The 27,341-nt window shown below is 50.5% G+C and overlaps 6 protein-coding genes across 6 annotated transcripts; 3 read left to right on the forward strand and 3 right to left on the reverse strand.

The window, feature by feature from the left end:
• Nucleotides 1-1,500: 1,500 nt before the first annotated feature.
• Nucleotides 1,501-4,189, reverse strand: LOC100902064 (TATA-box-binding protein). The gene is made up of 7 exons (XM_003742485.2): nt 4,015-4,189; nt 3,422-3,601; nt 3,238-3,340; nt 2,965-3,105; nt 2,659-2,856; nt 2,349-2,534; nt 1,501-2,256 (listed from the first exon to the last, which is right to left on the reverse strand). The coding sequence occupies exons 2-7, from the start codon at nt 3,589-3,591 to the stop codon at nt 2,167-2,169; spliced, it is 888 nt and encodes a 295-aa protein (XP_003742533.1). The 5' UTR covers nt 3,592-3,601; nt 4,015-4,189; the 3' UTR covers nt 1,501-2,166.
• Nucleotides 4,190-5,101: 912 nt separating this feature from the next.
• Sod2 (superoxide dismutase 2) lies at nt 5,102-5,934 on the forward strand. Its single transcript, XM_003742486.2, has one exon. It carries the CDS (start codon nt 5,178-5,180, stop codon nt 5,823-5,825), a length of 648 nt encoding a protein of 215 aa, XP_003742534.1. The 5' UTR covers nt 5,102-5,177; the 3' UTR covers nt 5,826-5,934.
• Nucleotides 5,935-7,767: 1,833 nt separating this feature from the next.
• Nucleotides 7,768-11,691, reverse strand: LOC100902449 (delta(3,5)-Delta(2,4)-dienoyl-CoA isomerase, mitochondrial). The gene is made up of 6 exons (XM_003742488.1): nt 11,500-11,691; nt 10,818-10,948; nt 10,661-10,725; nt 8,547-8,730; nt 8,149-8,422; nt 7,768-8,032 (listed from the first exon to the last, which is right to left on the reverse strand). The coding sequence occupies exons 1-6, from the start codon at nt 11,593-11,595 to the stop codon at nt 7,877-7,879; spliced, it is 906 nt and encodes a 301-aa protein (XP_003742536.1). The 5' UTR covers nt 11,596-11,691; the 3' UTR covers nt 7,768-7,876.
• A 60-nt stretch (nt 11,692-11,751) lies between these two features.
• On the forward strand, nt 11,752-15,689 carry Aprt (adenine phosphoribosyltransferase). Its single transcript, XM_003742489.2, has 4 exons — nt 11,752-12,122; nt 12,461-12,698; nt 12,785-12,910; nt 15,461-15,689. The coding sequence occupies exons 1-4, from the start codon at nt 12,058-12,060 to the stop codon at nt 15,557-15,559; spliced, it is 528 nt and encodes a 175-aa protein (XP_003742537.1). The 5' UTR covers nt 11,752-12,057; the 3' UTR covers nt 15,560-15,689.
• Nucleotides 15,690-15,707: 18 nt separating this feature from the next.
• Nucleotides 15,708-21,294, reverse strand: LOC100903029 (fibulin-1). The gene is made up of 16 exons (XM_003742492.2): nt 21,211-21,294; nt 20,215-20,449; nt 19,928-20,089; nt 19,677-19,820; nt 19,395-19,526; nt 19,149-19,295; nt 18,526-18,780; nt 18,279-18,407; nt 18,010-18,207; nt 17,731-17,898; nt 17,456-17,626; nt 17,239-17,361; nt 16,913-16,996; nt 16,654-16,816; nt 16,258-16,507; nt 15,708-16,147 (listed from the first exon to the last, which is right to left on the reverse strand). The coding sequence occupies exons 1-16, from the start codon at nt 21,292-21,294 to the stop codon at nt 15,992-15,994; spliced, it is 2,601 nt and encodes an 866-aa protein (XP_003742540.1). The 3' UTR covers nt 15,708-15,991.
• Nucleotides 21,295-25,940: 4,646 nt separating this feature from the next.
• LOC108864157 (uncharacterized) lies at nt 25,941-26,639 on the forward strand. Its single transcript, XM_018639205.1, has one exon. The coding sequence runs from the start codon at nt 25,941-25,943 to the stop codon at nt 26,637-26,639; it is 699 nt and encodes a 232-aa protein (XP_018494721.1).
• Nucleotides 26,640-27,341: the final 702 nt, after the last annotated feature.

Genomic DNA, 27,341 nt, shown 5'->3' on the forward strand with positions numbered 1-27,341 from the left:
CTGACGATGACCCTGACGATCTCTGGACAGCGCTGAAGTCCCATGAATCCGGATATCAGTGCGAGGACGGGGGTCAACGAGAGTACCTCTGATCGAGTTCCACCCCAACGATACCCACACCAGTCGATATGCTCGAAAACGGGTGCTCATGTGCACCGTGACGAGCGGTTCGGAGTTCGTTGCGTATGTACGGCTTCTGTGCGTATATGCCAGATGATAATCTCCACGAACTTTCCCCCGAAATTCAGAATTGGATCCGATCCACCGGGCATTGGCTCCCTGAACCTCCATAATGTTCTTCCTGATTCGCCTGGGACTCGAATGATGACATCGAAACTACGCAAGTCTAGAACTCAGCGCCATCTGTCTGTGAGACATCTGCTTCTCGATGAATTCCCCGACAGGCGCGAATGCTTGCCTAGTGCCAGGATGTGACTCACAATCAGACGGGGACCAATCAGCGGAGTTAAGAGAGGGGTTGATTCTCAGGATGTACGTAGGAGGGAGAATGCTCAGACTCTCTCGAAGTCAATTGAGCCATGAATATGACAGACCTCTCTTTAGCTGTGGCCACTAACATAAGTCGGATAAGAAGTCTGTTCCGAATCAATGGAGTGATTCGGAAGATGAAATCCGGCAGAGGAACTCTATGATAGCTCGTATCAAAACTCCTCAACTCCGACGCACCACAACAGACTAGTAAAGAGACGGAACTTCCAATTTCCACTTTGAGACGGAGAGTAGGTACCCTGACGACTGCGGATTTGGTTGGAAACAAACTTGTGTCCCACCCGACCTGTGGCCAAAATCATCGATGAGCTCCTCTACATACTTTGGTGCTCATACGCAGCGTGATGAGCGTCTCCGGATCGCAGCCTGCTGCTTATTAAGGCCTGCTGCTTCCTGCCAACTCTTGACCTCCTCGATCTAGCTGAAGGCTATGTCCGACCCGCCGAAGAATACAGTTCCCATAACCGTGCCTTGAATTTCCTGAGAAACTAACTGCCGTGAGAAATATGCGAGTCTGGAGCTCAGCGCAAAGAGTGCGGACGCAATCCCCTCCCTGGTGAGATTCTCGACAGGTGCAAGTTCTCTTCCCATGAGAGGATCTCACACAGACGAGGGCGAATCCTCAGAAGTAGAGAGTGATTGTTGCAATCTTCCGGGGATCACCAAAGTAGTTTTTTGCCGCCGCGTTCCTTCTGAGGGTCTGGTGCTTATCGTTTCTTCTTGTCCCTCGTCGACCATGAGCCATGACCTGAGGACAAAAGTATGAATTCCATCGACCTCACTCAGATGCGGAGTCGGTCGATCTCTCGCTCCGAGTTCCTGGAATGAAACCGGCCGGGATTTCGAACCGGAAGACCGAATGCTACCCCTCACAGGATATATCCCCACTCGTTGTCTCAAAGCTGGTGCGAATCAGCGGATTCCCCCGTCATGGACTGCACGCGAAAGATACTTATATTCAGAACTCGTGTGGAATCCCCTCCGAAGTGTTGCTGCTTCCATTTATTCATTCATATAAATCATTTAACGCATCACCCTCGATTTCAGCCTCTTAATAGACTGATTTCGTTCTCTCCGACGCAGCTCCAAACCTATCTACACTGAACACGGCACCGCAGTGTTTCTAATTGTACATTAAGGCATCCTCTCAGAGAACCTCGTTAAAATCCAAAGGAGCCCGTGAAGAAATTCATTCAACTTCTCCTGGCTCGGAGAACTCAACAAGTTTTGGAAAGTCTTCGTGTGTGGGTCTCTCGTTGCATCCCACGGAACATCATATATACAGAAGTATTTCCCGCCCTTCACAAACTCTTGCTGTTTGTTCATCTGCGAACTCCTAGATCTGGACAGAGAAGCTACCGATTCCGGCGTTCCGCTTCAGGCTTGTGATGCCCTCTACAGAGTGCATCCCAGGTCGATTTCGACGGACAACAATCAGGATCTTTCAATCAGATGATCATATTCGTAAGGTGCGTCTGACAAGGAAAAAGTCGACAGAAATCGGGTCGTGGATTCACTGCGCCTTTCCGTGTGATATATTCTTGATCTCGCAGTGAGACGGGATCGGATAATTTAACAGCTCGAACTCTGGCTATAAACATTGCTCCTGTACATATGAGTCAGCTCAAGATCATCAAGCCCTTAGTTAGTTGTATCTTAAGTTTTCCGGAATCCTTTGAGAATCGGGTAGATATTATCGAACGCTTCATAAATTTCGGAGCGAACCTTAGCCCCGGTGAGCACGACCTGCAAAGAGCATCCGATATCGATTCGACCTCCGACGACGATCAATGAATGATTTTTTTTCTGCCCAAGGATGTCTGTCTCGAGAAACTCACCTTGCCAGACACGAAGATCAGAAGGACAATCCTCGGTTTCACCATACGATATATAAGACCCGGGAAGAGCTCGGGCTCGTAGGAAGAGAACTGACAGTGAGTTAGAACCAGACCCTCGAGACGGATGGGAAAACGCACGTCACAACTGCCGACCATGTTCTGAATTTTGAAGTCGAGGAATTTCGCCTGTCAGTATGCGAAAACAAATTAGATTGACTCTCATCTCCGAGGAGCCGTGGACTGGGCATACTAGCTCCGAGGCTCGAGCTTCCCACAGTGCTTCTCTCGGAGAGTTTTCACGCATACGCACCTCGAATCCCAGCTTCTGGACGATACGGGCATATTTCCGAGCAGCTAATCGTGACTGATCTTCGGATTTGGCTCCTGTGCACACCATCTTGCCTGAAGAGAAAATCAGGGCCGTCGTCCTCGGCTCTCTGATCCTCATGATCACGGCGGCGAAACGCTTCGGGTTGTATTCGGCGTTACGGGCTTGCAACGCGATTTTCTGTGGGAAATTTCTGTCAAATGACTTCTCCACACACTTTACTAATGGATTCCTCCCCTCACGGTGGAGCACCGGTCCCTTCGATGGAGAACAGTTCGCGGAACCAACCTTGAGATCTAATCTACATCCGAGATTGACAGTAGAAACAATATTCTGCAGTTGGGGAATAATGTTTGGATCAACCGACGCAGGGGTCTGGGGCGCAGGTGTTGCGGGAGCAGCGAAGTTTCCCACGTCTTTGGAGGGATGCTGTAAGCGAGATAAGCCCTTAATAACTACGCTGCAGAGAACATCAATCGGGCTGTGTCCTTCGGAAGGTACATCGTGAGTACTGATAGCTTCCTTCACGAGACATCGGTAAGAGAATTGAGAGATGCTAACTGCAGGTGTGGTGCTTCCGAGAGGTGGCGCGTGACCCATTGGAGTTTGTGGTTGCATCATCGCCTGGGGTGTCATTCCAACCGAGGGCGGGAACTGGTTCGACCTTTGGAATGAATATAATCATCGAAACATGAACTCCTCGGAACATGGACATAAGCTATAGTGCTCTGCGGACAAAAATTACCGTGGTGTGGCGGCATCGTGATGCATTGGTTGCATGGGGGACGGGGAGGGCAACATCAGTCTATTCAAAGACTGAAGATGGGCTTCCTCGGCGTTGTCGAGCCCTCCCATGTTCGCCCAGACGTTGGGCGAATTCATGCCCAACCCGTGAGCGTTTCCGTGAGGATCCATGCCGGAAAAACTGGAACCCATAAAATGATGAAATCATTCGCCGCGCATTCATCGAGCTCTGGGTTCATCGATCTTCCGCAGAAAATCGGTTTTGCGATGGTTTCCCTCCAAGGACCTGAGCTGCACTACCGGCACGAGCCGGGGGAAATCGTTCCAAGTACAAGTCATCATATTAGTTTTATTCACATGGTCCGCAGCACGTCATAAAAATTTTGAAAGAGATTTCGTGTCGAGAGCGTAGAGTTATCGATCTCGCTGATCATCCGTTCCGTAGAAGTTTGGCGCTTCTATCAGAAAGTTCGAGACATGAGTCGAGAACTGCCTTCGCTCCGGCCGTATGAAGCGACTCGGATAAACAAGACGACAGAGTACAGACATCGCGTGCACTCGAGAAGCACGATCGGGGGGCAAGCTGCGACTCACAATTTCGGGTGCTCGAAAAGGTGACTCGATTCGCGACGGAATCACGACCACATATACTCTGTATATTCGACTGGCGCCACTTGTAGAACAACTTGTGCCTGACTGAGATCGATCCCCGTCCACAACAACACATAGACCCAAAACAACACAGACGACGACGACGACGACGAGCTGCAGAGCAAGTTTTTCTCACACGGCGGTGTGTTCACTTCGGCGGCTTCTTCTTGTCGAGAGTTCTCTCGCCCCCAGCTAGAGTCATGGGCAGAGTTTTCCCGGAGTCTTGATGGCTCCGGCGGCGGCGCGCAAATTTGAACGAAAATGCTCGGCTAATGATGACATAACCATATAACACAACGATTCCGAAACACTCTGAGACGGATACAATGGAGATGATTCCCCAGGTCGTGAGAAACGGTACGGAGAATTCGTCAGAGAGGATCTTTCCTAATGGATAGTCTCGGATAGAGCCTGATTGCTTCGCGCGGCGATCGAACCGACTCCTGATATTGGAACGCTGAGGGAAGAAGCTCAACTCATCCATCGAGCTGAGTCGGTTCCCCTCGTGGCTCTGAGGATCAGGGGGAGGTTCCGGAATGGGTCGAAGAGGGAAGAGCTTAATCCAAAAGGTGCATCTCAAGCAGATCGTAGCCCCGAGTACGGAGGTGCGTTCGTGATTAGAGCTAGCATGATCAGGCCTTCATCATTCTCCGAGCTACATCCACCGGTATTTCGAAGATGTTCGTAGAGCGTTGGATACACGAAGGACTTGGATCCCGAAGCTGCGAGTATTGTCCCAGTCTGCGAGGCTGGAGAGCCCATATTCACGGATCGGTGCCTCGAGATAAATGGGTTCGTGGACGGAGAATGATGAGCGGTGCTTGAACATTCAACCTGTACTCTGCACAGCAGAACATTTGGCTAAAGCTGTCCCCCAAGTCTCTTCCGGCATTCCTCTCAAACTCCTCCGATCAATGATCGGCCGACTTACCAAAAGTCCGAGCCGCGCTGGCTGCTTCACATTCGAATTTTTGCTCCCGCCTGGCCACCGGATGCAGCGGCGGCGGGTCGTGGCTATTGCTCCGTCCGAGAGACAAGGTCGCGCGGCCGGTCAGAGTGAAAGCTAAAGTTCGAAACGAATCAGGAAAGCAGGAAGCCGGGGAATCATGCAAGCTCTCCGCTCGGTCCGACATCTCTCGAAGGCATTGAGCCGAGGCAAGGCAACTCTGCCCGATCTTCCTTACGACTACAATGCCCTGGAGCCGGTCATCTGTGCTGAGATTATGCAACTGCACCATTCAAAACATCACAACGCCTATGTTACCAACTACAACATCAGCTCTGAGAAACTTCAGGAGGCTGTGAGCAAGGGCGATGTCAGTGCACAAATCGCTCTCCAGGGAGCGATAAAATTCAACGGAGGTGGCCACATCAATCACTCGATCTTTTGGCAGAATCTGTGTAACCCGAAGGATTCGGGAGAACCCAGCGCTGAACTCCAGGCAGCCATCACGAAAGACTTCGGCAGTCTTGAGAGTCTGAAGGAGAAGGTGTCAGCGGCTGCGGTCGCTGTCCAGGGATCGGGGTGGTCTTGGCTCGCCTACAACAAAGCCACGAAGAGTCTCCAAGTCGCCGCTTGCGCGAATCAAGATCCTTTGGAAGCGACCACGGGCTTAGTGCCCCTATTCGGCATCGATGTCTGGGAACACGCGTATTACATCCAGTACAAGAACGTACGACCGGACTACGTCAAGGCGATCTGGAAAGTGGCTAATTGGAAGGACGTCTCCCAGAGGTTCGCAAATGCGAAGTAGGTTGATCTGACAGATCTGTCGCGCTGACGGAACTCACTCAGAATTGTTTATTGATTCTCACTTATTGTTCGTTTAGGATAGCCGAATGAGTGAAGAAGGATTATTTCAGTAATGATTCCGTCTTTTCCCTATAATTAATCCCGTCAAGATTCTCGATGAATATTCCGTATGAGCGCGATGCACTCACGTGTGCAGTCGCGTTCACAAATTACAGGCATCGGTGCGAGGAATCGGTCGATTTTCGCGGCGCACACGTCAAGAGCAACGCGAGGAAACGTGTGATACGTAGAGATAAAGGATTCGACTGTCGATGGAGTTCTCGACTCGCGCCTAATAATCGATAGGAACTTGCCAAAGGGTCAGGCAGGGCTCATCTGCAGATTAGTTATTTATTTAACACTTCGCAAGCTTTTCGGACAGCTGATGATCACAACAGATTTGCTCCTCGACAACTTCGAAAGAATTATCGATCTTCCCCCAAATGGGAACTCTGCAGAACTTGTTATTGACCTCGACGTGACTGACGTACAGAGTGCCAGCCACAACTTGCGAAGTAGCTCCCTTCACACCAGATGGCGATATTCCAGCGACGTTGAGGGCCATGAGCAGTCCAGGATCTGAGCAGGAAATCTCCGAAAATCCACCGACGAAGCCAGGTCCGTGTTGTACGGCCACACCGAAAGCAGGGTCGCACTCCCCGGCGGTTTGTGTAACAGCGTTCAGGTCAACAGCTGCGTTCGCCGTTCCCGCGGCCAAGCCGAAACACATTAGAATCCACATCATTGTTGCAAGTCACAACGCTCTTTGGATGGATGTGGCTGCTCACTATGGCGATTCGTCGGGTGGAAGAGTGTTCGCCGCTCCCAGAGGCGCGTGAGACTGTAAAGACGAGAGCATCATCGCCACGGACGTTGATGGATGATGTTTTCAGCTACGGTCTGAGTCGAAGGTGAGATGCCGAAATCAGATAAGCTCCGAAATATTCCGTTGAGAGTGGTCTCTGAATTATATCATCGCGAGGACGCCGATGAATGTTCTCCGATTGCACTTGCGGGGACCTATTGGGGGAAATGACTTCGAGGGAGATTCCGAGACGAATATTCATGTCTATGGCTCCTCATCCTGAATATATTCATCCGGGCAGAGGCTAGCTGGACCATTCGGCATGCCGTGTTCTGGAGAAATTATCGAGACACATGGCTCCCGGGCGGTTCCTCGATTCCAGCGTGTCCGACCCGCGGTCCATGAGAATAGACGTCTCGTCATGTTCGTACCGCGGGACGATGAGTCACCGCAATCGCACCAGCGGAACATTCGGCAGGAGATCGACGACGAGCGGGCTGGGAAACCTTGGAAATTTTCCTTGAGAGATTGCGCTGACGCTTCCGCGCATCATAACACGGGGGAATACACCCCAGCTCCATATTCGAATCTCGAGACGTCCTGAGTGGAGTGTTGTCCCTATTCCTGAGAGGTTCAGGAAGACCTACTCCTATCATTGGGATTCGGAGCATCGTTTTCACTCTCGGAAACGAGAGCTCTACCTAGAGTCCTGGATAGAATAGGGCCTGGACATTCGATAAATCGGAACGTCAATCCGAGAGCTCTGCGTGATCCGTATTCCGGCGCATCGGTCTCTCTCCGAAGATGATCATTTGGAGACAGGTCACTTTGGATGCTCGAGTTTGCCCCAAAGACGTAACTGTAATGCCGCCCGGAGTAGACGCTTCATTCACCAGCATTCTTGAGCCTGTCTCCCGGGCTTGATCTCTCCTACTGCAGCTCAGGTGATCCATCACGACAGGTTCCCCATCGATTCCCATTAACAACAAGGCTTCCGACTGCATCTACTAGTCGGCGAAAATGCGAAAACGTGAGAAAACCCTTGCCATCGGCTTTATTCTCGCATAAAAACTCGATATGTTTTTTGTATAAATAGGCAGAACCTCCGGATGTGCTTTTTCGTGAAGACAGGCAAAATCTCTCGATAAACATGAGCGATAGCGTCACCTCAAACTTGAACGATACGATCAGACGCGAAAAAAGCAAGCTCAAAGCTTGGAGAATACAGGGGGCTCGGGATCCTTAGAGATGATAGCCGCCGCCGCTGTCGTGAGATCTTCTGTTTGTAGATTGCAAGCATTCCAAATGGCTTGATAGTCTAACGATTCGTCCACAGAATGGCTGCGAGAATATGCCAAGTTCACCTGCGGATGAAAGCTTTCCTTATCCTCCGCGATGATTAATCAGCTATTGAAATAGAAGAAGGAGAACACAAAGCAGAAAATCTGCGCTTTCGAAACTCGTGCAACTGAAAATTCACCTTTGTGCCCTGAACAGCGACTGGACTCTGAGACGCGATCAGCTTCGCCATGTCCAATGACGCTTTCATGAGCTCGTCTCTATCCTTCAATACTCGCGACACGAGCCCTTCTCGTAGAGCTTCTTTCGAATCGAATTTCCTGCCGGTCAGTGCCCATTCATTGATGACAGAGCCGTTTCCTACGACGCGATGAATTCGTTGGAGTACACCAACGTCTGCGCAAATGCCGACATTGACCTCTTTAATTGAGAACCACGCGTCCTCGGAACAGTATCTGGAAATTCAGGATCTTCCTCTTGACACAGAGAGGAGTACATTCCAGTCACAACGAAAAGATTTCTCCTCCGGGAGGTCTACCGCGAGGCCGCCAAAAATTCACTGGGCATAAGTGTCCCCACCTGATATCGCACGCTGTGATCAAGCTCGTCCCAGCTCCAATGCACGCGCTGTGAACCGCCGCAATCACAGGCTTCGGACATTTCTCGATTGCTGTGAATGTGAACTGATAACGAGCCACAATGTCGCGGAGTTTCACGAATTTCCGAGAAGGATCACTCTCGTCATTGAAACTCATTAGAACAGCTGGAAAAGACAAATGTTCAAGAGTTGAGCACCTATGTGTTATACTTCACGCATATGATCGATTATTATCATCATTCGTAGTGTAATCAGATAACAAGCAATGATTATGCGAACGATCGAGGTGGATAATGAGATAATCTGAATTATAACGAATTCTTCATCAAAAAGGTCAACGTGATATCCCGATATGTCCAATATTATATGTTGTCGACGGGTGAAATTGGGAAAGAGAGCCCTCGAAATTCAGACGGAAGCTCGGGGCTCTATCGATTGGAGTCTGCCGAAAAACCTTCGGAATTGTGACGTGAATGTAATTGGAGTCGGCTTACAAGGGGAGTGCCGAACATGTAAGACGCCGATCGGGCTGAAACTCTGGTCATAGAATCCCCACCCCGAGAGAAGTTTAACCCTAGGATATTATCTGCGTATGGCCACTTTAAGGGTGTTTAAAAAATTTTCGAAAATCCGCCCTTAAGCATTGACTCTATGGGAATAATGGAAAATACTATGAACAATGGACGAATATTGGATCTGCCCGAGATATCCGAAGACATAATATGTTTTTGGATCGCCGTATTCAAATTTGGCGCTTCTTCATGAGTGGTATCGACTCCCAATTCCTTCGAAACAGCCAAATAATTAGAGCCTTTCTACATAAACGGAATGGAGCAATTTATTCTGACGAATTCAGGGTACGTGGTAGTCCACGAAGAAGCACTTCACACATAGATTCTGCTTGCAATGTATGCATATTATGAACGGAATTCCGCGACATGAATCACCGGAACAAACTTCGGAGACCGAGAACAACATCTCGGCGATACTCAGGAAGGGTATCTCCGGCACATCGAAGCCGGACTTGTACCAGCCGTACAACCACATACTTCGGAAATCAGGGTGCTGAAAATGATTCTAGATGAGTGATTGGAGTCGAAGGACATCATCGCGGCGGTCGATGCGGCATCCGATCAAGCCACATGCTCGAGTCATTCGCTTCGCGAAATTCTTCTACATTTGGAAGCAGTAAACGTCCAGCGGCTGAATCAGCGGTGTTGACCCCGGCGGTAGTGTCTTAAGGCAGATTTCTTCGTCGTCCAGTTGGAACAAGCTCTGATCTCGCTGTCCGCCCCAGGAATCGAGATAAAGCACACATCGATCCACTTGGGTGCGATCCAGAACTTCCTTTAGAATTTCCTGACACCAGATCTTCATCAGTCCCTTGTTCAACTTCCCAACTTCCCAAACTTGGTGCAAGTTACAAACAGATTTTTGTATTCCGTTCATAAAATGCATACATTGCAAGCAGAATCTATGTGTGAAGTGCTTTTTCGTGGACTACCACGTATACTGAATTCGTCAGAATAAATTGCTCCATTCCGTTTATGTAGAAATTTGGCTCTAGTTATTTGGCTGTTTCGGAGGAATTGGGAGTCGATACCACTCATGAAGATGCGCCAAATTTGAATCCGGCGATCCAAAAACATATTATGTCTTCGGATATCTCGGGCAGATCCAATATTCGTCCATTGTTCATAGTATTTTCCATTATTCCCATAGAGTCAATGCTTGAGGGCGGATTTTCGAAAATTTTTTAAACACCCTTAAAGTGGCCATACGCAGATAATATCCCAGGGTTAAACTTCCCTCGGGGTGGGGATTCTATGACCAAAGTTCCAGCCCGATCGGCGTGTTACATGTTCGGCACTCCCCTTGTTAGATTCTCGAACATATAGGAAGAGTTTCTCATCCGAGACAAGAAACAGAGAAATTTCCGAAGAATCATTGAGTAGACTTTTTCAAGCGTCAGCATGACGATGTCGACTGATCGAGGCTGGCTGACCCAGAGCAATCGAATGTCAGTATCTGCACTCGAAATTAAAGACCTGGAGGCAAGCTTTCTGATAGGAATGATTGCTTCGCGGTAGCTCACCTGCTTGCTCAGCGAGATCCAAGCCGGCTGTAAACATAGCGCCGGCTCCGGATAAAACGACAACTCTGCAAGACAGATCCCGTAGTGATTCATTTTATCTAATATGGGTACTGTCAATTCGGGCAGCGAGAATTGCATGTACTATTCCCTTGATTACCTGCAGTCGGGATCCTGACTTATTTCGGTGAAGCATCTCGGAATTTCGTCCCACATCGCACCATTCATCGCATTCCGCTTGTCCGGACGATTCAGCTCCACATTGTACACGAAAGGTGCGGGTTTATGGACCTGCCAAGAGATTCCGGTTCATTTCCCTTTATGTTCAGCAGACTCCCCCCAGAGTTATCGCCTAAGGTCCGGCAAGTTATCCTGAGCGATCCATCGGGCCTGTAGCACTGATGACTGTTCCCGGGTAATTCTGCGCCGAAGCACTCTCGCCAATGACTTTCCCTGCCACGGTTTCCGAGAAGTCGGAGCAAGGCGCTCGGGAATGACAGTTTCTCGGTATGTCATGAGCTTCCATTCCGCATGTTTCGCCTAATTCCGAGTTGGATCCGGAGATCTCTCTACCGTCACTACCGGACCTAATGGCACCGAACGGGAGCGAGGGGGTAAGTCTCTGAACAAAGAGGATATTTCCCCTACCGAAGCCTAGAATCGGCCCTCGAGCAGAAATCATGCGTTAAGCGGACGGAACGTATCCCTTTTCGATTTCCTCGGGTTTGTCTCATCGAGCAAGATTCGACGCTGTTTTCGATTGGCTTGACAGGTCCTCCGAGGCATACCGGAACCGGGATGCAGTTGTCGGTGTTGTCTCATGTCGGCTATTCGCTACTCACTTTGAGCGTCTTGAAGTCTGTCGAAGCAGCTCGTAGAGACATTTTTTGGATTCCGGAGCGCAGAGCTGCCGGTGCTCGTACGAGTAGGGAAGCCATTCTTTCCGAGATGGACTCAGAGAAATGGGACACGTAACTGTGGAGAGAATTCGTTCGTGTTTCCCTCTTCCGTTGCCGGCTCGGTGACCCTCCACACAGCACAGCTGATCGCCGGACCAGGTGGCGCTGCACTCGTCTGTGACTGTTCAGACGCGCCAACAGCGCAGGGCGAACTCCTACTCGCTCCAGACGCTCTATTTCTAGCTCAGAACTTGAAGAAATTCTGCCAGCCTCCTGATTCCATGCCTCCTCCCTGCCCGGACAGACCATTGCCGTGCAGGAGTGGAGGGGAAAAAATTTTGCATTCATGAAACGATAGTGTCAGCGAGAACTTTGCTCCTTGGAGCAGACAGCTCTCGCATTTCGGCCAAAGCAAGGACAATAGAGGCCGACGCGACCCGTTATCTAGATTTCGAACGATCAATTCGAATACAGTGAGCCGCCTCCGGATCCATCGGGAGCATGAATCGAGTGGAAGATCTGATTACGTCGCATCCGGACTTCCCCAAGAAAGGCGTTCTATTCAAGTGAGCTGAATATTCTGCAGTCCAAATCACCGGCTCCATCCTAGGGAATGATAGAGGGAGGTGATGACGCCCTCAGCGGAACTCCCCGATCCCCGCCCGCGAAGTTCCATGAGTTGGACTTCGTGAAGTTCTCTTCGTAGAGCACTCGATGCCATCAGCGACCTGCAGGAGGGCTCGGTTCTACTCCGCTGAGGCCCCGGTCCATGGACGAGCGGAAGCACGAAAATTCTGAGCACTCGGGTGTCAGTGGAATCAGCGGAGCGTAGGTTGGGTGTCATCGTCGACAACACGCGACGGCGCTGCGACGATGTGTTCCGTTAAGCGCTATTTCATTTCAGGGATGTTCTGCCTGTGTTCCGGGACCCGAGGGCTTACCATGCCCTGATCGACGACTTGGCGCATCGGATCCGGGCGGAAGTGCCCAACTGCTGCGGTCTTGTAGGAGTCGAATCCCGAGGATTCATGTTGGCATGTCCTCTGGCTCTCAAACTCGATCTGCCCTTCATTCCTGTGAGGAAACCAGGCAAACTCCCCGGTGAAGTGAAACAAGCAAGTTTTGAGAAAGAATACGGAAAGGTACGGCATGTTCCTCATTCGCAGTCTGAATACACGAATCATCGCTCGTGGATCAGAGATTTTCTCACGGATCCTTCGGCTTGCAGGATCATCTCGAGGTTCAAGTAGAATCAATTCAGAAGGGAGGAACCTACGTGATCTTGGATGATCTGTTAGCTACAGGTGGGACCCTGAAAGCTGCCTGCGACCTGCTGACAGAGTGCGGAGCAAAGGTAGGACTCTTGAAACCGTATCATTCTGGGTTGCGACTTTCGACTACCATCTACGGGAAAATTATCTCGCTGAGCATGCCGATCGTCGGAGATCGGATGCTGGCACGGCTCTGGTCGCGGGAGGAGGATATCGCGGAGAGTCACGATTTGGCTCGACTCGGCGAGAGGTTGACCCGACTCCGAGCGATGACAACAGTCGCGACTGTTTGACGTCGCTTCCGATGAAGGCCGCTGGGAGCGAATTGTAAAGGCGGTGTGGCATAGAATCGACATCGCTGATGAGGACGACCAACCTGATTTGGGATCAACGCTGCTCAAGTCCTGTTGCAGCATTGTGATACGCGCCACTTCCAGCCGGAATGAGACGGAAAACTCGGGTCCCTCTATGTATTCATTCATTCTTTAACAGAGGGGTTCTTAATTTACATCTTAGCGTATCATTCCGATCAACGAAACCGGTTCTTCACGTCATTCGTCAGTGCATAAAATATCTTACATGTTTCGTCACTTTGGAGCGAAGAACTCCGCCAGGTGAGACTGAGTCGCGGGCTTCCGTTTTGCCGTCCAGTCAGTGAGGGCCAGAACCAGGAAGGAAACTACTAGGATACCGATGAAGAAGGCAATCAGAATTGTGCACACCATTCTATCCGACATTGGGTTGCATTGGAAACCGTTTGCGGTTCCTTGCTGTGAGTTTCTCCGCAGCTCCAATGGAGAGTCGGCCGACGCCGCCCTCGCATCGGACCCTGCCGCGTTGCTGCTCGCTCCGTCTCCTTCAGCGAGTTCTCTCATCTGGATGAATTCTGCTGGCTGGCTGGTGCTCTCCTCCATGCTCTTGGCCCTCGGGATATTTTCAATGCTCCTCTGAGCAGGGGGCCACTCGCTCGTCCATCTAGTGGCGACTCTGGAAAATTCGCAGTCTGAGTCGATGCTAACAACTGAGCTCGAACATCAAACGCCGCTAAAACAACACGCGCTTCCATCATCGTTGTCGCTGTTGGAACGAGAGTCTGAGATCGTTCGCTGCAAGCTTGAAGAAGCCGGAGAGACTGGAGAGATTTCATGCGGGAGAATCAGACTCTCCGCAGTGTCGATGTCGCGCGGAGAGAATCAGGAAGATGACTTGAACATTTACACTTGAACCAGAGCTCGTACTTGGCTAATCCAAGCGATCCGTTCGCTAAGCTTAAAATCGAAGCATGGAATTCTTCGGATCTGTGTATATCGGATAGACTCTCTCTGCTTCGATCGGGAGTAGTTGATTGCCATGGGATTCCACGATCGCCAACTCTCCGATTCTCTCGGTACGATCGCTGCGACTCCTACGCTGTTGAGTCAATCCTATTAAATCATCACATTCGCCTTCGATGTATTCGATTCTGATATAGAGCACCGACCTCGCAATCACTGTTCGCGAGAAGCATGACTACTCCGGAATCGGGTCGAGGCACTGGAGATGAAGATATCACCATCTGCTATCAGCAATCATTTCACCGGCACCCTCGCGGGCTCGGCCAGCAACCATGTCGCGGAGTCACAAGTCCCGGCTCGACTCCCGGAAAAGACTGTTGGAGCGAGCCCATATCCAAAACTAATACTTATACGGCCGAATATAGAGCGTCCCGTTCATTCGAAGCGCTTGCTGGAGACCCAGGTCTCGCTAGGGCTTCCCGCGAATCCAAATGACAACATGTAGGCGAGTGGGAGCGGTTTTCAGGGTGGAGAGCTATCGGCGGACGGAGACAGTTCTTAAGGGCGATACTGTCAGGGCAGCGCGATTGAACAGCAACTCACCTTCATCGGCTGAAGAGCAACGGGGAGAAATAAGATCAAAATGTTCCGCATTGGGATTCGAATTCGCGACGCTTCCAAACAGAACGTGTGCGACTGTGCGGGTCGCCACCTGAACAAGGGGAGAGGGTCGCAGGCACGATCACAAATGTCGCGCACCACATTGTACCATATTCCGACATGAGAGCTTGCGCAGTACCATATCGGATCGGTACTGGTTCAGCGAGGGATACGGGAGAAAATCCATCATGTTTCACCAATCTCTGATTTCGGATTTGAATGTTATCTAGGACCGGGGAAATCGATCGCTCGCAGTGGACTCGAGCAATGGTGCTCCGCTTCCTGGGAAGCCATGACCTCTCGATTCGGAGGTCCTGAATCAGGATCTCAAGGAGTCTGTCCGAGAGAAAAGCGACAGGAAGACTCCCCAATGGATTTGCGCGAACGGCGATCCGTGTCACATCATGGAATCACCGAGTTCCGATAGAGATATCGTTGCTGATGCGCTTTCCGGCAGGGAACGCTGTGGTCTCTGCTATGCTTACCTCTGTTGGCGATAAACAATTTTACGGTGTTCCCACCGAATGCTGCTGCTGCCTCCATATGATACAATAGAGCATTGTTCCAATCGAGCGATCAGCTGACTGGGATCCGTTTCCTCCGCTGACCTCTCCGGGTGATCATGTTTCGAGCTAGAGCGGAACCGATGCCAGAAAAGCTGACGCAGCCCGTCGATGATCTCCCTTCGTCTCATTTCAGGTGGGATGCGCGTTCCTCGTGATGGAAATCTCCGCTCTCTCGGGGAGAAAAACCGTCGAAGACGCAGGTTATCGAGTCGAGTCTCTCATAAAGTATTGATTCGCGGATGAGACGATTCGTGCCGCTTCACTATGCATTCCATATCAGTCCCGACCGGAATCGAGGCTCGCAATCTTCTCGGAAAGTGTCGCCACGAAAGCTCGATTCAAGAATAAAATGCCATTCGGAAGTTGGAGTTTAATTTATTGGCATGGATCACATGCACTGACAAGAAATCGAAACCGGCCTTCGCACTCTGTTCTGAGAAAGCCACGCCGAACGCGCGTTCACATAGCATGGGAGTATTCTCTTGAGGGTCTCCTTTGCTTTATGAATAGAGGATTGATCGAGTGACGATATTTTTGCTTGAAAATATTTACAAGACTATTTTAAAATCATCCGGTACGGACGACGCCCTCGGAAGCTGACCGAGTCCTGGGAGCGGGTCTGAGATAACTCAGCGCATACATTCCCTGAGAGCCCGCGGGGAGCTTAAAGATTGAAAGCGGGCACGTATAACACGATTCTCCATTCCACAATTTTGGAAATCCTGATGTCCGTCGAGGACCCGTTCTGACGTGAGAAGAGCTTTGCCGTCAATACCATGTGGACATCTTGCGGTCCGTGTATTCGCTTACGAACGTATACCTGCGTGAGGCCACACTTTAGTATCCCACAGTCCGAACAATGAAAGATGGTATCTCCATCTTGAGGAACACAAGAGACCCCTTTTCGTAAACCTAATTTTGTCTACTCACCCTAGCCGATGTTCGTCGCGACCTTAAAGTAAAATTGTCCTGTGTGGCTTTTGTGAGACCCTTCTGGTGGAGGATGACGTCCCGGACCTGCAGAGAAAACTCTACGTGGGCATCGCGCTGTCCGCTAATGCGGACCGTGACCGGCCTTCGCGAGGAAGTTTGACTCAACGGTGTGTGGTTGAAGACAATCAAGTCTGGTTGGAGCGAGCATTCGGATGGATTGGGACAAGGCTCTTTTCGCATACAGCGCCTGCAGATATGAAAAAACATGACGATCTCTCGAATCCCGAGATTTGTGGTGTCTATCCCTGTCTCTCGCGAATATTCGATGCAGTCGAGGGAGAAGAACAGAAATTCGGCAGAAAGAAATTTCGATCTTGTCATCGAGAGACTCACATCGCATCGGCCCCGTCTTCGGTATAGTTCGGCGGACATCCATGGGATATGCATCGGAAACCACCGCCGATGTTGAGGCACGTGTCGGGCTTCGTGCAATTATTCTCCGAGGGGATAACGCATTCATCAACGTCCACACATGTATCAGCTTTCGTCTCGTATCCTACGGCCAAAAATTACGGTCGGTCAAAAGACACCGAGCGTTCGCCCTTTCGAGCAGTAGGGGAAATCATCCTGATCGAATGCTTGACAGCATTACCTGCGGGACAGCTGCAGTTGAAGGAGCCGTGTGTGTTCACGCACACGCCCTTGCAAAGTGCATCGACTTCACATTCATTTATGTCTGGAAAAATTGTACATGTCCCCGATAATATTTTTTTTTTTGTTGATGAGACAACTTCCGTAGAGTCTCAGATTCCGGGCCGCACTATATTGGTGGTGTCAGCCACTTTGTGATCACTCATTCACAAACATTCTGTTTCGGAGTAATTTCTCCCTTCTGTTCTGTTTAATTGGGTTCCGCGGATCGTTCTTCGCTTATACCTGAATGCAGCCTGACTTCCATATCCGGAAACGGAAACCCACCTGTGCACTTAGTCCGGTCGTTTTTATCGGGCTCGAAGCCCGCCCTGCATTTGCATTCGAAGGATCCGATCGTATTCTCGCATTCATGCGCACAAGCTCCGGGATCTTCGCACTCATTGATATCTAAAAATTCATACAAGACTGTGAAAAAAGCAGCTTGCATTTGTGGCCCGACTACGCGTTGAAATGAATGCGTAAAACGTGGAATCTCCATCACCTTGACATCGTCCGTCGAGTACAGACCGACGGAAACCCCGACCGCAAGCGCCGGTGCCTCTCGTCACGCATATTCCTGATGCATCTCTCTCGAAACCCTGCTTGCATATGCAATCGAAAGTCCCGAGTCGGTCGACGCAAACTTCTTTCTCCAAATCACAGTTGTGCAAGTCTGTCAGAGATGTAGTGCAGAACCAGATCAAGTTCAGATCGATCTCACATCGGTGAGCTCGATGGTTTTTCGAATTGCTCAAGATCACTCAATTCGAACTCTACCTTGGGAACATTCGTCGACATCCTCGCACTGCGTTCCATCAAGACTTCTTTGAAGGCCAATCGGACATGTCACGAGGTTCGGAACGCACTTGAAACTGCCGGGGGTGTTCACGCAGTAGCTGCTCCGCGGACACGCGGGAAGATCCAGTTCGGTACACTCGTCTTGATCTAGAGGTGTCGTCCACGTATCAGAAACTCGTATCGATACATCAGCGTAATCGAGCTCGTCATGCTCATCGTCTGGTTATTTAGGTTCAGCTGCATCGACCGAGGACTTACCGACACATTTGTCTGTCCCAAGATCATGACGGTATCCTCGTAAACAGGTCCGCCTGATCATACAGCTGCCGTCCGCGGCGCGGACTTTACCCAAGGCCTCGCAGTCCTCATCCTCGCACTTGTAGGTGCCCGGTAGATTCACACATCGTTGGCCGTGGAGGCAAGGAGGCCGGTCGAACTCTTCGCACTCGTTTTTGTCTTCGGAGAGAATACGATGAGGATTATTTCTCGATTCTTGAATCGAGAAGCTCTTCAACAGATAAACTCACCGATGCAGCTTCCGTTGACCTGATTGTACCCGTCTCCGCAGTACACGTAACAACTGAACGATCCGAGAGTGTTCGAGCACAAGGCATGCTGTCCGCAGGGATTCCGGAAGCGCTTGCACTCATCGATATCTTTGAAGTGAAAATCATCCGTCGAGCACGTATCGAAAACCCATTAATCATATCAGACGGAATTCACGACGAGGATAAAGATAAGGAGCAGCATTCCTCACATGATTGGAAGACTCACCCCTGCAAACGGAGCCGACTCTTTCGAAACCTGTCTCGCAATCGCAAACGAAACTCCCGACAGTGTTTCGACACCTTTCCAGTGCTCCTCGGCAAGGGGACGTTGTTTTACACTCGTCGATATCTTCGCAGTGACCCGCGGCATTTAGGGCGAAGCCTTGGCGACATTGTTCCATGCAAAGGAAGCTGCCCTCGAGATTGATGCACTTCTGCGATGCTGAGCAGTTGTGAGTCCGTGACGCGCATTCGTCGATGTCTGCTCCAGAGATTCACATGGGTTATCAGTAGAGCTTCGATGAAACCGGACATCCCGATTCTAGACGCAGGCTCAAAACAAATATTCAGACTATAATATCCGAGGCTCAGGGCTCCGGGCTCAGGTTCATGCTACATCATGGTCAGAAGTTTCTTACGGCACCGCGGAAATCAATAAAGTCTCAGTTTAGACTTTCCGAAGGAGTCCGGAAAGTCCGGCTTGTACTATCGAAATGTCCAGTTTCATCAAAGCTCTAGTTATGGGTGATTAGCACTCAGCATGTCTCTCGGGAACATCTTTCCTTCCCCGAGTCGATTCCCGCTATTCGGAACTCGATTTTCCTGAACGAGCTGTATTCGTATACAGACCCTTGCAATCTCCCTCGGCGTTTCGTCGGAAGCCGTACCGACACGTTTCCACGAGATTCGATTCTTTGCAGCTGAAGGATCCGGCAGTATTAACGCAGTCTTGTCTTCCCGAACAATTGTGCGTGTTCGCCGAGCATTCATCGATGTCTTGAAGGAACACAGACCCCTTAGACAAGCTATTTGTGGGAGCGAAATTCCCGTCGCATAAATTCGGTCGAGGCTTGGAGAAATAATCGTTGTGCTCACCGACGCACTCAACCTTCAAGGGGTCGAGTTGGAACCCGGCTCCGCAGCTTGGGACGCACATGTAGTGACCACCGAAGTTGACACAATGCTCTTCCATGGAACAGGCATTCGCAGAAGCGCAGTCGTCGAGGTCTAGAGTTCATCCGAACGGGGAGCAATTTTTGGAAAGCAAAACTTAGATGAAGCCGATAAGTGTTCTTCCCCTGCGATCGAGAACACACCCCCGGTCCGAAATTCAACATCGTGCGATTTCTCGACTGACAGCGAAACGCTACTGCTTACCCACGCAGCCGGTCCCAGTTTTGAAAACGTATCCGTCAGCGCAATCCGAGCTCGTCGTAGGCTTACACGAAAAACTTCCCGGCAGATTCATGCAAACTTGACCCGGCTTACAGCTGTTCACATCGACTCTACACTCGTCCACGTCTGCAGATATGTAATTTATCAGCGTCGATCGATATAATTTTCTTCCCGATGTCACCTGCCTGTGCTAAAAGTAACTTTTCCATCTATGGATGCCGGCATTCCCTGACCTATGCATTCCCGTACGTGACGGTTGTACGCGAACCCTGGCCGGCACTTGGGATCGATTTCTGGTAGCAATGGCATTTTCGCACAGTCGAAACCGCCAGCTTTGTTGATGCACAGAGATCCTTCTGGACAGATGTTCCTTCCCGAGAGGCACTCGTCGATATCTGAGGAAGTTCATGAAGCTTAAGTTCTGGGATTCCGATCAAGAACGAAGCCCATCTCAGATTTCTCTCAGATATCGGTCCAATGCATTCGCGGATGTCTGTAGGCTTGTACGCTGACAGTGTACCTTTGCAGGAGGAGGATTCTTGATCGAAGTCGAAGCCACGAGGACATTCCGATACCGTGGGTTGCGAGCGCTGGGTCCTGAGTCTGTCCACGACCGACCGATTCCGAGCCATCCCATCGAGACTCGCGTGCGCACAACACGATCCGAATACTTTCGAGAGCATGGGATCATCGTCAAGCCACGCGGCAGTACATGTTGTGGACGAGATTCCCGCCCTGCAGGCGTCACAGCATTCCTGGAATCAGTGGAAATTAATCGTTGAGCATGCGACCACGAGTTTCGAGAAAGTCCAGCGCGTGTCAGGTGATGGAGCGGCGACCCATTCGCCCCTATTTCCTCAGCGCTGTCAGCCCGTATGGGTCCAGCCGAGAGGCGGGCTTGGTATGCCTGGATCTATCAGAGCGAAGACAGGAATCCTCCTCGAGGTAATTATTGTCGAGATCATCGAATTCAAGGTCAGTCCACAGGTCCAGGAGTCACGAGGGCCAGCATTGAATACGATTGAGCCTCCCCTCCAATTCTAGAGATGTATCGCGGTTCGGAGTAAGTCATATCCACACAGTCCCCAGTGAGGGACATGATCCGAGTCCGAAAGTGTTGATGAGGCCCTCGGAGTGTAATAACTGTGCCTGGGAGCGAATGCAAGCCCCGGTGGCGAACAGATATTGGTAATGTCTTCCGCGAAGAGCGCACTCATGCTGGGTGGTAAACACATCTAGACTTTCGGGTAAACATTCGTGATAACCCTGACGTCTGAACCCAGGTATCTAAACAAAATCAGGCGTCTCTCGCTCCTCAAGAGAGAAATAAGACAGTGATCGGTTAAGGAGCGGGCTTCTCGTCCGATATCGATTATTTTTCTTCATCGATCGCCCGGAACAACAAGAATTAGCCGCGTCTCTCTGGATACGATCCAGAAGCTGAATCCTCTGCATGCGACGGCCGCGACGGAACTCCACCATCGCCGGCGCTGCGAGCCGTCGATTCAGCACTCACCTCGGCTTTTGGCGATCGTAGATCTTGACAAGTTCCATTCGAGAGTGCTGTGAGTCTCCCGACATCACATTCCTTCTCTCTCATTCTTTTGCGGCAGCATCTTCTCATGTAGCCATCGCAATTCTCGGGTGATTTGACCTCGAATCCCGGCCCTCTCAAGGTCGCGGAGTTGCAATTGTTGTTGTTTTCGGCTAATTGCCGTCCAACCTCACAGCATAGTGTCCTCGATTGATGCGCGTCGACTGGAAGCGAGACCACCTTAATTCGCTCCCATCCAAAACATGGGCTCGTTAGATGAAATTGCTTTCAAAGAGATCAGGCGCTCTGAGAGACGGTCTGGGGAATTGAGATTGAAAGCGGCGGAGCTCCTGCCGGACTCAACCTCGTGGAAAATGTTTCTCGGGCACCACAACGACCAGGAAGTTGGAAGAGCTTATAACTGAGAGTTGCGGTAGGTCGGGCCACAGTCGTTTCTCCTGGAATCCTGAACATTTGACAACCGAAATCAATTTTACAGCGCCCAGAGAATCGAAATCGGATCAAGGCTGTCGGTGAAGCTTCAAACACCTTGCCTGTCACGTTTCCTCCCTAAGGGAACCAGGATGAGTTTCCGTTCGGATTTCCGGCTGAAGATTTCGCAGAGGAAATATCCGGCAGGCTCGATTATTTCGCCGCATTATGATTGTCGAACGATGGATCGGCCTCAAGCGTTGCCCTCTACATATACGCTTTCGGGCTCGACTTTGAAGAAGGCTCGCATCGATGAGGCGCGAAAGGATTCGTACGAGAGTTTCACCATAATGTTCGGTCGTCGTTGAGGAATTTTTCGAGTCCGCAGCGAGCATTCCTCGGAGTCTGCTCCAAGTTGACGTACATAAGGTCTGAGATGGAAACGCTCCTGGCAGCTTCCCGAGACGGGTCCGATCGTCGTGTGACAGGGAGCTCGATCGGGTTCGCTCATTGCAAGATCAACCCACTCCCACAGATTAGGAAGACGCGAACGAGTAAGAGCGTCTGAAACAAAAGCGTCGTTTTGAAACCCACCTTGAAAGATATGGAAGGCGGACGTGAAACCTATTTTCACGAGTGCAACGGAAAAACACCACAAAAGAGATTTCATTCTGGTTTCCGAGCTACGCCGGAACGTTTCTGATCATCCAGAGCGAGTGCGGCTGCACGCTTAACGCAGGCCTCTCCAGATCGAGCGAGGGTCGCACGGCCATTCAATCCACCATTTGTTTAGAACGTGTTGTCAGCATACATAGAAACCGCATCCAATGACGTGCGCTGGATGTAGGCGCTACTCCCGTGCGCAAATGTCCGTCGAAATTCGTTGCCGGAAATAAATCATCTTTCGATGGTCACGGAGTGATTAGTAATGGGCGGCGGGTTTTTGGCCCGTGGACGATCACGTTAGTTCCTTCGCCGGGAAAGACGGGGGAGTATTTTCTCACGTCGATCTCGGTCCGAGCCCCATGAGATAATCGCAATGCACGATCAGCAAGGAGGCATCTTAATCAATAATAATTGTAGCGCCCGCACCGCATCACCGAGCCACCGAGCTCGGAGATGTTTTCTAGCAGGGTAGTGAGAAGCTTCAGGATGAACTCTTCCTAGTACCCTGGGACTCTCTCGCCTGTCGTGGGGATGAGGCAATTAGACGCGAATCCCCAGAATGAGTCGGCTCCTCGGAGCAGAGACATTTTTTTTCGGCGAAGCTGCTCGCAAAGTGGTGACCCCATATTCCTCAAAAGGAACTGCAAGTGCGAGAAAGAGGGGGGGAGGAGAAAATAGGAAGAAAAGGTAGAAGAGCCCTGGGAAAAAATGCATTGAGGCGCCACCCAGAAGAGTGGGAAGCTCAGTGGAGTGCGGCTCATGTAAATAATACCGACTGAAGAAAACCTCAGGCTCTTTACCTGAAGGGAGAGAGCGGTTAGTGTTGGACTTGAAGAGGTTAGGAATTCTTAGTATCTATTCAGAGATGGCGAGAATATTTCCTCTGACTGCGGTGAACGTGCGAAACGAATCATGAGAGCGCGCGACCATTAGGTAGGTTGCCAGCCGGTGCATGATATATGGAAATGGGAACCGATGGCCGTTTCCGGAGCATCAATCTGAAGTGGAAAGACCTCTTCGCGAGAGAGCAGTTCAAGCCGTCGACCGAAACTTTGCCGAATGTTCCCGCTCAGCCGCGGAATGACGCCTCAATCACTTCCGAGAGTTCTTCACCCGATTCCGATAGTGATTCAAAAGAAGTCCGACGAGGAGCCAGTACACAGAGTTGCGACGCCAGGTCAGAGAGTCGAAAGCGACGAGAGTCGGATCCTTGAGTTAGCTGAAGGCCGAGAAGCAGTTAGGGAGAAGAACGACCGGAAGTCGCAGGAAAGACCTACGAGGGTGCTTCGCCTCCGTTCTCCGCCGGGAAACCCATCCGCCCGGTCGTGGTGGACTGCGGGATAATCGGGCGGAATGCCTCAACCTTTTTAGGGAATGTTATCATCAAACGATGTAAGTTGTACCGGAAGCGGAATAACACTATCGCGGGCACACTTCTCAGCGGATGTTGTGTATATTTCTATCACCAGAAAGTTTCCCATATTTGGCGGATCCGAGCGGTGGTCTTGGAAGAAAAGGAAATCGGAGCGTTTTGGACTCCAACCAGTTCCACCAGGGTGTCGGATAGCTCTCACCGCTTCCCCGCCCGAGTCACCCTCTTGCTTAACTCCTCCATCTCACCGTCACGTGTGGCGTCTCGAATGATTCCGAAGCCACCCTCAGAAGCTATCTAGCGAAAACAATAACACGTGTTTAGTGCGAGCTCCCGAGTTTTTGCGGAAAAAAGAGTTTTTTCGCTGTGAGTCAAGGTGAATCGACGTAGGTAAGAATAATAGGTTAGTTGGGCTCTTAACAAGCCAAAAAAAAACAAAAAATGGCACAAATAAAGACATGTGCTGAATGCATGCCGGCTGTACAAGCATTGGAGGCCAATACACAGGTCCCATGCACCGCCTGCATGCTTGTGAGAAATTGCAAGCGATGCGAAAATTATGGCCTGATGCAAAAAGAAAACATCAGCCTTAAAAAAGCGAACGACTCCCTCTCAGCAGAACTGCGAGAGGCGAAAGATAAAATCATCGCGATGCAAGTGCAGCTGATCGAATTGAACAGCTCGCTCAATGAAACAAACAAAAAATATCGCGAGTACCTAGAACAGGAGAAGGCTGGGCGGTCCCGAACATATGGAAACTGAGGCCAGAGAGCAAGAGTTGGAGCCGACGAGCATGGTACTGATAGCAGGCGACGAACCGCTATCGGATGTTATGGACGCCCCGCATGCACTAAAAGTGATATACAAACGGGGTGTCATGATCAAACAGGGGAACAACCCCAAAACAATTGAAGAGCACGTAGCCAAAACGAAATTGGTTTTGAGCAAGAGAGAGCAAACAGAGATGAAAGACATTCTCTGGTTTGTAGGGCTAGGCGACTTGCTAAGCGCCAAATTCAGACCCACAGAAACAGATGAAGTGGTTTGTGCTCTTCAAAGAGCCATTGGTGAGATCTCGGAGGAGCCGGGGGTACGAACTGTATCCTGGGCGACTCTAGTTACCCCTCCTGTTGACGCCCTCAGGCATGTAGCCGAGGACATCAACAACAAAATGTGCGAGTGGGCGAAGGAGATCAAGAGCGGCAAGATCCGCATCCTCAATATGTGGCACATCGGTGCCAACCAATAGACACAGTGTGGGGTAGCACAGGCTAGCCATAAGAGGCAGCCGATCCTCACGGTCGTTGGCGAAGAAAAGGTGGCGGAGGCCATAATAGAGTGGTATCTCGAACTGGTGGAATACCCCGAGGAAGAGATGACCAAAATGCGGACAGAGTTCAAAAGATTGACTCTGACGCAAAAAAAAGGAGGCCGGTACCGAAAGACAGGTACGAGAGAGCATGCCGGGGCCGAGCTTCTCTCAGCCTCAGGCGCGAAGTTCTGGCCACCAGTATAAGTGGACTAGGGGAGCTACAAGCGCTCCGGTTGCACGCGGTCGCGGCGGCCGAGGGCAGAGAGGTGCGGGGCGGAGAGGCGATGTCTCCCGCGGAAACGCACCGGCCCCCTATCCACAGAGGGGTAACCTGAGGGGTAGAGGAAAACCCTACCCGAAGCCCGAGTGGTCTGAGCCGGGCTATAGATAGGATAAGGAGTCCTGCCGACCAGAGCGAAAGAAAGCTCAGATTGACGGACCAAAAAGGTTGAGGTACAGAGGCACAAAAAATAAAAAGGCTAATGTAAGATCAACTCCCTAAGTATCTGTGTTTTCAATCTAGCTGGGGGCAGGACGAAGAGCAAATGGACGAAACTGATGATGAATGCGTTCGATAACACGGAGGAAGGGATAATTCTCCCCTGTGAAACATGGTTGATGAATGGGGAGACACCTCCGACAATCAAGGGCTACCGGTTTGTGGGCTCTAACAGAACAGGGCGCTCGGGAAGACACGCCAAGGCGGGCACTGGGATTCTGGTCCCCGAGAGCCTCGGAGATGAGGAATGGTCGGAGAAAGGCAAGGACTTCATTGCAATCGGGATGAAGGTTCTCAAACACGATTTAATAATAATCAGTGTATATGTAGCTCATGAGAATTTTGAGAATAATAATCGTCTATTCAGAGAGATAGGGGAAATACTCAGAAAACGGTGGAAACAGAATTCACTCATACTGATTGGAGGAGATATGAACGCTCACCTAGCGCAATGGGCTGGTGCGCAGAATGTCAGGGGAGACCTTTTATTGGACTTCGTGGAGCAGAATCAGCTTCACATCATGAATATGGTCGAGATGTGTGAGGGAAGCCACACTAGGGGCCAAGCAGTACTTGACTATGTACTGTGCAGCGACAGAGCTCGGGAATATATCCGAAGCATGAGGATCGATGAGACTAGGATCAGGAGCAAAGAACTTTCCGATCACAACATGATCAACTTAGAAATAGCGCTCCCCGGTGTGTCAGCCCCAGTGAAGGGGAAGAAGTTTGTGGTCAAAACCAACAAGAGCAACATCGCTGAGCTCACCAGACAGGCATTGGGAGATCGACAGGAGAGAGGTGAAAAGGTTGAAAACAGAGACCTTGTAGAGCTCATCAAGGAACACTCTAGAATCTCCTCAGAGAAAGTCAAGATAAATCAAAAATATCCCGAATGGTCGGTAGAGATAAGGAGGCTAGACACCATCCGGAAGGGAATCAGTCGAGAGCTCAGGCGAGCAAGGAAGTGTAAAGAGGCTGATTTGGAGGAGATCAGCCAGAGATACAGAAAAGCAGTGAGCGATGTCAACGAACGAATTGCTAGAGAGACTGCGGACAAGGACAAGAAGATGTACAACCACATCACCAGGTGTCCTAGGAATCAGAGAGCCAAGCGCTTCTGGTCATAATGTAAAAAAAAGTGACGACAGACCTAGGAGAGAGCTAACAATACAAAAACAGAAGAGGGAGAAGTTGTAGCAGACGATGGGATCACGGATCATCTCACGGAGACTCTGGAAGAGCTCCTAGGCGGAGACGAAATAGGTGAGGGGGCTGAGAGAGGATGCTCCAGAGAGGCGAGCAGACTGGCGGAGCCGATCACGGATTTTGAGATAAGTGTATCAGATGTAAGCATGGCACTACAAAAGGTTGCAAGCGATACGGCTGCAGGTCCAGATCAGATCACAGGAGAAGTCATTAAGAAGCTAGGTGAAGAGGGGCAAATATGCCTCGCACAAATCTTCACAAGAATAATAAGAGGGGATGAAGACATCCCCATGGAATGGAGTGAAGGCAGGGTGGTAGCACTGGAGAAGAAGGACTCTACCAGAGGATTGCTATCCACCTACCGGCCGATCACGATCACGGCGGTGCTCTACCGAGTTTTCGCTCGGGTTATTAACCGGAAAATACATGACTGGATAGAAGGTCATGGGATCCTCGGTGAGATGCACAATGGGTATCGGAGAGATAGAAGGGGAGACGACTGTATGTTCATTGTCACCTCAATCATAGAAATGACGAGAGCAGAGAAGAGGGGTTTGAAAGCCACCTTCCTAGACTGCACAAAAGCATACGATAAGGTGGACAGAGCAAAACTCTGGGAAATT

Source organism: Galendromus occidentalis, unplaced genomic scaffold (assembly GCF_000255335.2).
Source record: "Galendromus occidentalis unplaced genomic scaffold, Mocc_1.1 scf7180000077405, whole genome shotgun sequence".
Taxonomy (NCBI): Eukaryota; Metazoa; Arthropoda; class Arachnida; order Mesostigmata; family Phytoseiidae; genus Galendromus; species Galendromus occidentalis.